Source organism: Mastigoproctus giganteus, chromosome 1, assembly GCF_048544385.1.
Source record: "Mastigoproctus giganteus isolate SK-2022 chromosome 1, ASM4854438v1, whole genome shotgun sequence".
Taxonomy (NCBI): Eukaryota; Metazoa; Arthropoda; class Arachnida; order Uropygi; family Thelyphonidae; genus Mastigoproctus; species Mastigoproctus giganteus.
In genome coordinates, this window is record NC_143575.1 from 211,720,074 (window position 1) to 211,734,914 (window position 14,841).

At 35.6% G+C, this 14,841-nt stretch overlaps 1 protein-coding gene across 1 annotated transcript in view; it reads left to right on the forward strand.

The window, feature by feature from the left end:
* Positions 1–14,841, forward strand: part of LOC150091496 (leucine zipper transcription factor-like protein 1) — a 152,243-nt gene that overhangs the window by 103,027 nt on the left and 34,375 nt on the right. Inside the window, exons 6-7 of the mRNA XM_090384187.1 lie at positions 10,424–10,510; positions 11,921–11,992. Of these exons, the coding sequence (XP_090240313.1) occupies positions 10,424–10,510; positions 11,921–11,992 (159 nt within the window). The remainder of the gene's footprint in view (positions 1–10,423; positions 10,511–11,920; positions 11,993–14,841) is intronic.

The window sequence follows — 14,841 nt, forward strand, 5'->3', positions numbered from 1 at the left end:
CCATTTTATTGACCTAATTGTCATATTAAATTATATTCTATAAGTAGCTTTATAGACTTAGTCATGCCCCTTAGTTTATTTTGAATTTACCTAGAGATTTTGTAAGTTACTACTTAATATATGTAGAACCTTTAACCATTTGAAACTTTTTTTTTTTTTTTTTTTTTTTTTTATGAAAGCCCCAAACACGAAAGGTATCAAAACCTATAGTACTTAGTACTGTGCATGGGTTGAAGGAGAACCGACCGGGCTAGCCGGGTGGGTAAAGTGCCTACCTGGCAACCCAAAGGTCGCGGGTTCGATTCCCGCCTCGGGCTTGGATCAAAGTACTGCAAAAACCTTGTGAGGTGCATTATGGCCACAGAAGCCGATGCGCCAACACCTACCAAAAAAAAAAAAAAAATGGGTTGAAGGAGAAGTATGGGGGGAGTGGGATGCCGGAAACTTTGCTCTAGAGACTAAACATGGGTTTCACCACTTCAAGCCTCCAATAAGCAAAGTGGTGGTATTTCACTGGTTGATGAAAGTCATCTACCACTTGCCACCATTGTTATAGTACAGAGTTGTTAAAATTAAAGTATCCCTATGTAGAGGGCTCTGGAGCGAGTACTAAAGCTCATATTGAAGAGAAATTTGGACAACGGGTACAATAAAGAATGCGCTCACCATTTATTGGGAAAAAAAAAATTAGTTACAAAATTAGTCGCTATATGGTGCTGTGGCAATACAAATCACTTGAGCAGCACTACATTATTCAATGTGTCCTCCATTTTGGTCAACAACAGTTTCCATTCGAAGAACAGCAGAACATAATGTGTCAACTGGAATAGCCAGCACATGATGTCTAATGCTGTCCTTCAGATCTGCCAGAGTTTGACATCCTTCCCTATACACCTGGTTCTTAAAAAAAAAAAAAACCCACAACCAGAAGTCGCATGGGGTGAGGTTCGGTGATTGGGGTGGCCAAGATGTTTGGAAACAACGGCTGATGACCCATTCATCTGTAAAGTGTTGCCTTAGCAATCTTTGGGCACAACGGTGGATGTGGAGTGGCACGCCACCTTGCATGAATATGGTATCCTGAAGGCACCCACGTTGTTGCAGCTCTGATATTGCGAAATTTGCCAACATTTCATAATATCGCTGTCCAGTGACGGAACAGGTGCGGGATTCAGTCTGTGTTACCTGTTCAAAAAAATATGGCCCAATCATGAATGTGGCCATAAATCCACATCACATTGTCACTTTTAGAGAATGCAACAGGACCTCTTGGATAACTCGCAGGTTTTCTGTTGCCCAAATGCGACAGTTGTGCGTATTCACTTGTCCATTTAAGCAGAAGTGGGCTTCATCACGGCAAAGTGATATCCACTGCCATTCACGTCAGAAACTGAAGTGCGTATGTGAAACGAATATCTGCATCACCATGCTTAGCTGCTGTAGCATGTGCATATTGTAAGGATAGTACTGCAACACCTGATGCATTACTAGCCTTACAGAGGAATATGGATGTCCACTTCACGAGAAACAACTGCTACACTTGTGCTACCACATGGAAATTGACTTGATAAATCCACGACAGCCATAGCCACATCTTCAACACGAGAGGAGTCCACTCGTTTTCGACCTCTACCTGGTTGAACACCGAAATGTCCTGTCACTTCAAATTTTGCAATCATTTTGCGCACAGCACAAACAGGCAATTCTGACGTCAGAATTCTTTGATAGCCGCAGCTGCATTGTTGCTGTTCTGATAGTACAGCTTCACTAATAGTGAAGCTGTACTATCAGAACAGCTTCACTAATAGTGCCTTTTCCTGCAACGTCGTTGGCATTGCTGCTGTAGTGCAGGCAAACTTCTACTGTATGATTTTGAAGAGACTGCTTTGCTTTTATACAGTACAGTAGAACTGAGTAGTGGAGCTGTGGCAATAACTTACGATTATGCATAATTGAAACTAACATAGTTACGCACCATATAGTGACAAATTTTTTAACTAATTTTTTTTTTCCAATAAATGGTGAGCGCATTCTTTATTGTACCTGTTGTCCAAATTTCTCTTCAGTACAAGCCTTAGAACTTGCTCCAGTGTCCTCTACGTAGGGATACTATAATTTTAACAACCCTGTATATTAGATCTTACGGTATAGCGTAACTAATATTAAAAATTTTAAATTTTATTGGTAGTGTAAGGAATAACATAAAACTTGATAGCGTAATATGTATCACTGCATTTAGGAATCTGTTAGCCTAGTGTAGTGTTTTCAACTGATCAGTTAAATTTATTAATCTTATTAATTTTCATTGTTAATCAATTGAATTGTATTTATATGGAAATCATGCCCCAGACCAGAGCAGCAAAACAAAGGGCACAAAGTAGCGGATGCTGTGCCTCGAGGGAGAACCGAAGGGGCTATTCTCCATGTCACAGTCCAAAAGAAAAAATGTGCAACTGGTGAAATGCTTGTGAACTTTTCTGGAACAGGACATGATCTACCCAAGGAGGATATCTTTGTGTGTGTGTTAGGTGCAGAGAGTGTGAAGAAATTAGGTGCCAACTCAGCATTCTGATGGGTGTCTATGAGAGTTTGAGGAGTAGGGTTCCCCTACTCCTCAAATTCCCTCGAAGGAATTAAAATTGGGAATCCATCAAGCTCTCAGCTGTCCAACTCAATGCTAGAGCTCACTCTTGTACATCAGGCATCACAGCAGCAATCTTCAAGGCAGAATGTGCTGGTCCCACAGGAGCAAGCTATTGTTGGTGACTTAATTGTCTGGGAAACGGGAAATATATTGTGCAAAAAAGGATAGGTGGAATAGTACCAGCGTATGCCTTCCAAGGGCAAAAGTTCATGATGTTATAGAGCAGATATCATCTTTTAAGGTCACAAAAAGTGATATTGTTGTACCCATTGGCACCAATGACATTAAGAGTAGGAGATTTGCAGACTTACTTAACAAGTACAGGTCAATTTTGAAAAAAAAAAGTGCGACTTAGGGTTAAATTGAAGGCATCTGCAATTCTGGACAGATACAATAGGAGGGTGTATATGATGAGAGCCTTGCCAATCAATTTGGCCCTGGAGAGATTGTGCAAGGCTCATGGGACAGAATTTTTCTTGGTGGTCTATGCTTGTTAATGGGAGGAACTGCTTCTACAGGGATGGTATACACTTAAATAGAAAGGGTGCAATAATATTTCCTGATGCTATTGAGGCAGTGTTAGGTGGGTCGGAAAACTTCTAGCTTGGGAGGATTCACAGACTAATAGATTAACAGTAGCCGCAGGCAGAGGTGAAAGTGATTGATTCATGCACTGCTTCTATTTGAATGAGTAGCAGCCTGGAAAGCAAGGTGTTGTAGATTTCAAGAACTGCTAAGGGTCATCATGGAACAAGTAAATACATGGGCTGTGTTATGGTAACTAAGAGTAATAACAGGTGCATGTATACTTGCATATACACCAATGCTAGTAAATAAGTTTGATGAATTTGAAGTGCTCGTCAAGACATCAAAGGAGGATATAGTTGGGATATCAGAGACTTGGTGTCACACAGATATAAGGAATGCAGAATTTAAATTTGGGGAGTACAATGTTTACAGAAAGGTTAGGAAAGGAGGAGGGTTTAGAAACACATAAAATATAATAGGCAGTGCAGTTGATGTTTGTGGACAATGCAACGTTGAGTCAGTTTGGTGTAACAGAAGCACAGGGAAAGCAAAAATGAGAGTAAGAGTGTGTTATAGGCCTAATGACTCTGATGAGTATAATGAACAACTATACAGAGAAATATATCGGCCAGTAAATCAGAATGTCTTTTAATGGAGGATTTTAACTTCTCAGATATTGACTGGAACGTGTGGGTGGGTCTCTTGCACACTAGTGAGTCTTTTGTGGATTTATTGGATTATTGTTTTCTACAGCAGCATATTTGAGAGGCAGCCAGAGAGAGTAATAATCTTGATCTGATTATCAGCAGTGATTATTTGTGTATTAAGAATTTGCAGATTCTTAATGCATGTAAAGGCTTTTGTAAAACTGCTCTATGCAATGGGACTAACTGATTATGTTACTTACAGCAAATTCTAAATGGGAAGCATTCAATGAATTAATGTTGGAAGCTATTAGGCTTTTCATTCCAAATAAGAAATACTGCTCAAGGTTTAGGCTTCAATAGAGGCCAGATGAACCAATGAGACGTGGCAGAGAAGAAAAATGCATGGGATATGTACAAATTATCAAGCGACACAGAAGCCTATGGTAGATGTAAACTAGTCTGTAATCAAGTCAGAAAGGTGATTAGGCAAGCAAAGGCAAATTATGAGAAATCCTTGGCAAAGGATGCAAAGAAAAACAACAAAGACTTCTTTAATTATTTAAACTCTAGAAATAAGGGGATGAATCAGATTGTTCCACTTGATATTGATGATTTGTCTGTTGATGATCCTGCTCAGGGACCTGGCATAACTGAACGTGTATTTTGCATCTACATTCACACATGAGGAGTTATTCGAGATGGGGAAAGCCAGAAGTTTATCAAACTCTAATAGGGAGCTAAATGATTTTGTAATAACTGAGAGTAAAGTGGAAGAGAAATTGTTAAAGTTAAACATAAGAAAGGCACCTGGGGTTGATGAGATCTATCCAGTTATATTAAAGTAGGTAACAAAGGAAGTATGCAAACCCACCTTAGCCCTAATTATGGGAGCATGCTTAGATTCAGGTGAGGTCTCCATGGACTGGAGATGCATAAATATATCCTCAGTTCATAGAGGGGGATCTAAGTTTAACTTCTGTTGCGGGAAATATAATGGAGCCACTGGTTAAAGAAGCATTGCAGGATCGTTTAAGCAAGTCTGCAGTTATAGTTGAGACACAGCATGGGTTAAGGAAGGAAGCTGATTGAGTGGGAGAAGACAGAGTCTTAATCAGTGGATACTACTCTTCATGTACTAATGTTATTAGTGAAGTCCCCCAGGGTTTGGTGTTGGGCCCATTGTTGTTTTCTGTATTTATTAGTAAACAATATTGATGAAGGTATATCAAGCTTAACGTCCAAGTTTTCAGATGATACAAAGGTTGGCAGGGATTTTAATGACTGTAATGACAGTATGCTACTGCAAAAGGATCTAGAAAAGTTGGGCAGATGGGCTGAGAGTTGGAGAGTGAAGTTTAACATTGACAAATGCAAAGTATTGCATATTGGTAGAGCAACCCCAGAGTAACAGTACCAACTGTGCAGGACTACACTCAGGGTTGTGGAGAATGAAAAAGACCTGGGCGTAATTCTGCAGTCAGATATGAATTTTTTTTTGACAGCACAGACAGGCTGCAAGAACAGCCCTTTGGGTCCTGTCAATGATATATAGGATTTTTGCTTGCAGGGATAAGGAGGTGATTATCCCCTTGTATAAGGAAGTGGTCAGACCACACTTTGAGTACTGCATACAAGCAGTGGTGGGATTCAAATAATTTAACAACCGGTTCGTCGCCCTAATGACCGTTCTAAGTATAAAAAACTATGTACCTAAAGGTAGTTTATTATTTCATGCAGTTAATACTTAAATAAGAACAATAAAAGAGGTCCACAAAACTAGATTATGTTATAAGAAAGAGTTTTAAAATATTAATGAAAAAATATTAAATAATACCTGACAAAAAACAATAAAACTGTTATTTAAGATATTTCCATATTGCCTCTTGATCGGTGTCCTCACTTACAATTTTCTTCGCTTTTATCCGAGCATCATCGGCTGAGTGATTTATCCTTAACCATCTTTTCACTGTAGGAGTAGGATCTCATTCCTTTAGAGGTAGGCTGATTAGACTAATAGTCATTGTGTTTGATATATCTGCGCAGGGAGCACAGTGGTATCTGTGCTCGTCACCATCCTCCCCACTCTGGGTGGAAAAGGCCCGGGTTCGAATCCCGTTGATGATGCGAGGAACTTTAATGGGCTTTTTTCACTCCATGGCTGAGTTAGTTGATCTCAGGCATAGAGAGCAAGGTTTCCCCCCCAGAAATTGGGGGGTTTTGTCCAGCAAACAGACAAATCGACCATAGAACGTGCAATTAACAGACGTAAGACACAGCACGGCAGATGAATTTAATTATTCGGGTAGCCAAATATAATAATTTGGTGTTTTTTTTTTTTTTTTTTTGTTTGATATATTAGAAACAGTTAAGCGACTTCTGTTCTCTGAACATATGTTCATCTTTGAAAAACCCCTTTCCGCTTCTGCTGAACTTACGGCAATTGTTCTGACAATATTTTTAGCTTTTTGAACACTTTCAGGAATTGCATAATTGTGGGAATTTTTTAAAATGTTTTCCACGAAATCTCGATAATCATTAATATCAATTTGGTAATTAAAAATGTCATTAAATACGAGTAATTGTTCTTCAGCTGCTTTCCATGGAACTAGTACTTCTTCAATATTCCAGTAATCTGGCTCCAAAAATTGAGAAATTGTGATTTATTCCTATCTTGAAATTGGCTACAACTTACTTTTAAATGTTCACAATCCATTAGTCTTTTTTTCAAATTCATTATGTTTTCTAAAAGTCTTTCCCGAGGAAACCCGACAAATCAATGATTTTCTACAAATTTTATATTTTTGAAGGTTTCTGAAGTAATTAATTCATCAACTTTTTTTTTTTCGTATGGACCCTTTTCCTTTCCAAGCATTCAAAATGCTTTAATAGATCTTTTCACGAGTTTTTCAGCCTTTATTATGTCTATATTTCTTGCTTGCAGTGCATTTGAAAGAAGAGAAATTTCGTTTAAAATATCAATCATCAGTTATAAAAATATATATTTTCAAGATGGGCAGCCATACCTAAGTACTTTTTATTTGAATAAAAATAGTGATGTAGTGCTGGATAAGCCACACAGCTAGGTAAAAAAAAAAAAAAAAAAAGGTAAACTACAGCCATTATCAACCCACTGCAGGATGGAAGCCTCCTCAACAATTCATGTTGAGGGAAATGGACCATAATCTGCCACGCTGGTCCAGTGCGGGTTGGCAGATCAACTGCATTTAGCAGTCAGGGGCTTGAACCCCGGTCTACTCAAGGAGTGTATGCTACTGCACTCCCGCTCCTGACCACTTGGCTACGGAGATCAACACTAGGGTTGACCTTAAACTACAGGCAGCCCATCTTGGTCCCAGAACTCTACCAATCTTTATAATTTCAATTCCAAGTTGTTCGGATATTTTGGAAAGTTCAATTTGGTTCTTGGTTTTTATTGGATCGATGAAAAATATTATATATTTTAAAATGATTTACTTGCTTTATTTACTTTATCGAATCATCTAAAACAAGATGGAGGCAATGATTTAAACAGTGCCATATTATTATGTTTGGAAACTCTTTGCCTCCATCTTGTTTTAGATGATTCGATAAAGGAAATAAAGCAAGTAAATCATTTTAAAATATTAATTGATAAGATATATAGTATTTTCATTGATCCAATAAAAACCAAGAACCAAATTGAACTTTCAGAAATATCCGAACAACTTGGAATTGAAATCTAGAAAAAAAGATAGTTCTTAGTAAGCCCAACATTATTTAAACTTTCCATAACTGAAGAACGTATTGTCTCTGAATCTTGTTTTTCCAATTCAACTAGTTCAACAAAAATTGTTGGTGATGTAACTGAACCTTCAACTTTTAAGGAAAGTATAATAACTGGTTTGCAGGATATCGTTGAAGCTTCATCAATAATCAAATATATTTTCAGATTATTTTCAATAATTTTATTAAATATTTCTTTTTTAATTTCCTTTACAATGAAATCAACTACTTTCACAGCAGTTTTACAAGAATGTAATTCTATTCCCATATCTAATCCATTTTTAATTTGCACTTCTATCTCATCTTCTATGTCTGAAAACGGTTTACATCTTTTTGCTGGGCTGTAAACTGTATTAAATACTCTACAGATAGCACCTAAATATTTCATTCATCGTATCTCTTACTTTTGTTATTGAATCCTGCTCACATTGTTTTAAGTTCTCTTTACAAAATGTTATGAGCTTTTGATGAAAAATGTTCTTTCATTTTTTTCCTTAGAGAAACTTGTTGTACCTCTTTATTTTTCCCTGATGCCTCAATCTGAAAACATTTCCATTCTTTTGACACATGAACACTTTACTCTTTTATAAAGTCATATTTTGCACAATACTCGCAACCTAACTTTTTGTTAAAAATTATCAGTACGTCATATTTTTCTTTAAAATTATTATATTGTTGCACTGTCCAGCATTCAGGAAGATTATTTTCAATTTTGGAGTTATCGTTTTTTATTTCAATAATTGATGTGCTGCTTTCTTCAAGTTGGAGTGGTTGTGTTTGTGACTGTTTTGTACCATCCAAGGCCAATTCTGATACAACAAATTCTGATTTTGGTTTCTTATTGAAAAATCTGTCAAACTCTGTTGCCCTTTCATCCTTTTAAGGGCTACTGCAAAAAATTTTAAAAATGTTTTATTTTAATATATTATAAAGCAGGAGTGGATATGTGCCTATATATTTGAATATTTTTACTGGTTCTGTCCATGTGTGGTCATATCATAAACTTTTATAAACAAAACACTGTGCTTATACCATTAATAAACATCAGTCAGAACATACATTTTCTTCATTTTATCGATACTAAATTAAAATTTCTTGCTGAATTAATAAATGGCATAGGCTATGCTGATTAAATATGATAGAATAATGTGTACGACAAACTTGTTTGTCACTGGAAAGTTGTGATAAAAACGTCTTAATTACCACATGCACACTGGCTTAAGGATTCCAACATGGAAGAACATTCTTCCACGGCTTCAGAAATGGGTGATAAGATAACCCTTGAAATCTATATTTCTATTGGCTCGTTGTGTCCCAGCTTCCTATTGTTTTTATTGATCGGGGAACACCAACGCACTCATATCTCGTGTGAATTTAGGGCGTAACACAAAGTTGAAACAAATGACAGTGTGTCACCCCCTGGTTGTTTGGCACTTTTTCTCTTTACGTTATATGTTTGTTTACTTTAAGTAATAAACACGAGGGAATAAAAATGTAGTATTTCATCAAAGGTATAATGAGTTTTAGGAAATGAATAAATAAATATTACAAGCATAGTTCCATCTAATTTTATTCACCTTTGGACGGAATGAATATTACTACAGGCACTTGGAATACGCTGTTGCGTAGATGAACGTTAAAAAAGAGTAAGGAATGTAAATTTGTGATTTCCATTGGGTGGCTGCCTAGGCCACCCAGGTATCAGTTCTGCCGAACCGGTGCGAACCGGCTGAATCCCACCACTGCATACAAGTCTGTAAGCCTCATTTCAGGAAGGATGTAGAGCTGCTGGAACAAGTACGGTGAAGGGCAACAAGATTGGTGAGGGGATTAAAGGATTTCTCTTACCAAGAAAGGCTTAAATTCTGCAATTTGCAGCATCTAGGGGCACCTGCATGGTGATCTGATTCAGGTGTATGAGGCTTTGAATGGTTTGAGCAAGCTCAAACCTGAGGGGACATAAATTCAAATTGAGAAAAGACAGTTGTAGAATAGATGTGCAGAAATTTGCCTTTAGCCAGCGGGTGGTTGATTGCTGGAACAAACTTCCATCTGTTGTGGAAGTTGACAGCTTAAATAAATTCAAGGCAGAGCCAGATAAACGCATGAAGTAAATGGATGGATGAAATGTTTTTTTTTTTTTTTGCTGATGCTGTATAAGCTTGCTTTCTCACATTATATGTCTCTACTAATGCTAATGTTTCTAATTCATGTTTCTATCTTAAATTAACTTTAAGATGGAAACATTAATAAGATCAGCTGTTAACCAACTGGCAGTGTTAACAACTGTATTCCTCAGGTTTATACAGTATTGGTGAAACGATAATTTGGCCCTTGAATACTTGCATGTATAGGTGTGATACACAGAAAACCATATGAAATTGTGCATTGCCCAAAGCACTCATTTTTTTCACTTCCAAAAAAAGGTTCAAATAAAAATAAACGACACTAATAGAAATACTACTTTTAATGTAATTCAAAATCTTACATAATCCTAATGTCATTGGGATCAATGCTTTCTCCCAGGCCATAAATCACAAAAGTTTGGTACAGAAATACATTTTTTTAGGAATTGTTATGTTTGTATGCGTATAACACTTCTGTTTCTCATTTGCTCAATTGCAAATAGCTATTTGTCAAATATTTAAGTGTATCTAAGTTTTCTCATGATTGATAGAGAAGATGCTGTTATTAAAGACCAAAGTGAAGGAAAAATGTTTTTACAGATGTGATAGCATTCTGAAAGGTTATTTCTCTCATATTTGTAACCAAAATACATTCTATAGTTTACTGTTTTTCCAATCTTGTACCTAAGTCATAAAATTATAAAATTTTTTTGTAGGCATTTGGAATTCTAGAAGAAAAGTCCAAACTTTCAGAAAACTTGTTCCATGCTAAAGAAGAGTTGAGGGACATGAAGGATAAACAGGTAGCATTTTATTATATTAAATTCTTCTTTTTTTTTTTTTTTTTTGTTAATTTTGCAACTTCCTTAACATCACCAGTTTTTAATCAGGTTAATTGTAACACTAAAAGAATATTGCACACATACTTCATTAAAAGAGTGAAATCTCATGTTTTGTTAATGTCAGCTGTTAACTCTTTTGCACATATTAATGTATGTATATATACACTTAGTGCAGAGCCGCTGCGACCCTATGCGCCACCAGTAAACAAAATCAAATTTGCTGCCCCAAAATATTTCAATTAAAAAATGAGATAAGGCATAAATAATTATTATTAATTTATTGAAAAAGAAAAGAATTACAACATATCTCACATATTATAATATACTGAAACAACAAAAAGAACAAAACATTCTGAAATTCTGGAAATAAACTTTAAACTCTAAATCACAGTAATCGTATTCTATCGCAATAATAAAATAAAAGGAAAATTATAATTTTAAAAAATTATAAAAATTTGTTTCCTTGCTTTAAGAGATGCGAATTTATTAATTATTTCATTTATGTTTATTTGTTCCGTGTGGTCATTTTCTATTGAAATAATTCCCAAATTAGAGAGTCATTATTGAGACATTGTCAATTGTAAATAATTTTTGATTAATTTTGAAAAACTCCGTTCACCTCAGAAGAAATTCACCTCAAAAGACAGTTTGAAGAAATTCAAACTCCGTTTGAATTTCTTCAAACTGTCTGCCTCACTATCTGCAAAGGCAACTTATTCCAGTAATCAATAACATCAATAACTCCACTTGTTAAAAGAAAACTTCCTACAATTTAGTCTAAATCTCTTCCCCTGTAATTTGAATTTATGGCCCCCTAGTTCTGGAATTCTTTATAACAGTGAAAATTCTGCCTTCATTAATTTTATTAACCCCTCTCAGAGCCTTATAAACCTCAATCAGGCACCCCTCTAAGGTGCCTGGTTGCCAAGCTCTATAATCCACATAATCAAAGTTCTGTGGACCCTTTCAAGAAACTCAATGTCTTGTTTTTTTTCAGATGAGGTGTCCACAATTGGACACAGTGTTCCAGATGCAGTCTAATAATTGCCTTGTACAATAGGATTAAGACCTTCCTATCTCTATAGGATATTGTTCAATAAATCATTGTTAGGACACCGTGGGCTTTCCTAGCTGCCTGTTTACACTGCCCAGAAACTTTATCTCCCATATCATAACTCCCAGATTCCTTTCTTCCTCTACTGTTTTTAATTCGACCCTAACAAGTGTATAAGTTATTTTGGGCTTGCTGTTTCCCAAGTGCAAGACCTTGCACTTTGCTGCATTAAAACATATTAATTTTGATGGGCATTGAATTTAGTGTGCATTTAAAATTTTGCTCTTACATTTATTTTAAAAATTTAAATTTTTCAGGTTGATGATATAGAAAAAGATATTGAGTTACTACAAGATCAAATGTGTCGAGTTAAAATGGAAATGGAAGAGGTAAGCAAGTACATTATCATATCTAACATTATTAACCCTCTAATGCTTCTTACGTCTATTAGCAGCTCTGTGACTAATAGTAAACACACCAGTGAATACATAACTATGCACAAAACCATGTGTTCTTTGGTAAATAATGAGCTACAGTATAAATAAATATGCAGGCCCTAAAAAAGGTGCATTTGATACAATATGAACCAGCACATTGCAATCAAAGTAGTTAATTTGCCAAGGAATTACCACCTACTCAACCAGTGTATGGCTTTGGGAATTGTTCTTTAAAATTTTAAAGTATTCACTGCAGGTGCTGAATGCTTATATTTGTAGAATTTACACTAGCCATATTTTTAATAAAAATAACATTAAAATTATAGTGAATGAGAAAAGCACAACATAAAGCAAGGATAAATCAATAAATAAGTAAGGTGTTCCAGAAAGATTTGGCTTAATGCTTTAAGTTAGAAAGTAAGGTGGCTTGTAGTTCTGAATATAAACTATACTCTTACTAGAATGTGATGGCAGTTCTCTCATTGTACCAGGTAGAAAAGACTTTTAAGCTGTTACATTATTTTCTTTCGATTTCTAGCAGCCACCTGAGGGACTAAAATAGGTTTTGATCCCAAAATTATGTTGTCTATGTATGCTGTTTACAGAATAAAATTTTGCTTAGTAATTATTGTGTGTGTGCGCGCGCGCGCACGCACTATGCATAATGATTTTATCGGTCTCAGTTATCAGTTGATTCAACCACTGCTCATCTCATTTGCCCAAATTATTCGCTATATGATTCCTTTCGCCTCAAAGGTGGTACTCGTGCATATGTCTATTCCAATATTCCCTGTCAGAGACTTGGTAATTTGGAATCTCCTCTTTTCAATCTTCTCTGGCTTAAAATCTCTCTACCTCATTCTGTAAAATTCATCTGTTGTCGCTACCATTCTCCCAACTCCACTAATCACTCCGAGCTCTTTGACTTCCTCTCTTTGCAACTTGACTTTCTCCAGTTCAACTTTCCTAACAGTGAGGTAATTTTCCTCGGCGATTTTAATGTTCACAACTCTCAGCTGGCTTCCGTTTTCTAGTCACACTGACCCAGCTGGTCGAGATGCTGAGACTTTTGGAATTACTAATGACCTCACACAGATTGTTCATTTACCTACCACAATGCCGGACCTTTCTAAGTACACGGTCAAAGTGAGTGGTCCTTTTGGCACCTCAATCACAACTTGGTGACTGTCTCTTCTCCAATGGAGCATTTATCTCATGGCTATTCCCAACCTCGTATTGTTTGTCATTACAAGAGAATGCAAAATAGGATGGTCTGCGAGATTTCTTTTCCTTGGTTGGATTGTTGTTTCAAAACTTCTGATATCAACGTTTGCTCAGATCGTGTCAGTGAAATTATTCTTGTTGGAATGGAATCCTTTATTCCACACTCCACTTTAAAATCTCATCCTTTATCTAAACCAGACGTTGGCAACCTTTTTTGGCTACAGGTCAAAATCAACCAAAATGTGAGTATTTTCATTTTAAAACAGTCCGTGAGTGAATAATAAGATAAATTTTATTGAGAAAACTATTACAATATGCTTTTAAACTCTTTTTAAACTAAACATAAAAAAAAAACAAAATTATAATTCTAATTATTATAAAAACAAATATAATTGTCAAGTTTTAGTTCATTAATAATTTATGAACTTTATTTATAAGCATTCTCTTCGTTATCAATGGCTTCCCTGATGCTGAATTTCTGATGTCAATTTAGTCAAGTGTGATTCATACTTAGTCACCTTAAGACGAATACAAGCGTCTGAATTACTTAAAATAAATTTCATCTGTGAAAATATTTGCTCACATTTATTAAGTAGACCTGAACGTGGACAAAATGGCAAAGCCAATTTTTTTCAAAGATGAAAACTTCATAGGAAGTGATGCCTAACATGATGATATCATGAGAAGATGATTATCTTCCGTGTTTTCTAAATCTTTCCGTAATGTCTTGAATTTGTCTGTCCACAATATTGAACTTTTAAAATCAATCATTTCTAAACTTAAATTGTCAATTTTAAGATATTCAAAATACTGAAAATCTAAAACATTTTCCTCTATTTCGTCGGGCTGTATTATAAATGTAAACATATCGCCGTGCTTCTTAAAACTTTGAAATCTACTTTCAAATTCACTTTTAATGTTCAAATTACAACTTTCGAACATATTTAGATTGCTTTCATCGTTTTTTTTCTTTCTCATATTGGCTTTTTAGTAAGGGAAAGAAAAGAAATATTTTAGTTTTTATGTCAGTTTCAAATAATATTAATTTCGAACTCTTCCGTTCCTCATACATTTTCAAAATTGTGTGGTTATTTCCTTGGAGTCGTATGTTGAAATCATTATAATGGTTCATTATGTCTGTTAAGAACAAAAGTCTTAAAAACCATTGTTTATCATTGAGTTCGAGATCATTTTCACCGATTTCGTAAAGAAATATTTGTATATCATCAAAGCTCTCCACAAATCTATTAAGAACTTTGCCTCGACTTAACCATCGTACTTCAGCATGTAACAGCAAATCTCCATATTTCGATTCAGTTTCTTTCAAAAAAGCTTTGAAGCGCCTGTGTGTTAATGCAGATCGTGCTACTATTATGTTTACGATCTTAACAACCTTTTCCATTACATCCTTAATTTATTTAAGGATGTAATGGAAAAGGTTGTTATTTGCGTAGATGCCTTTGCAAATAAATTTTCTTCATGTATGATACAATGGAATGATAAAAGTGGGTGGCCAAGTTCATTTTCCATTAGTTTCACAAATCCAACATTTTTTCCTCTCATAGCTGGAGCACCAT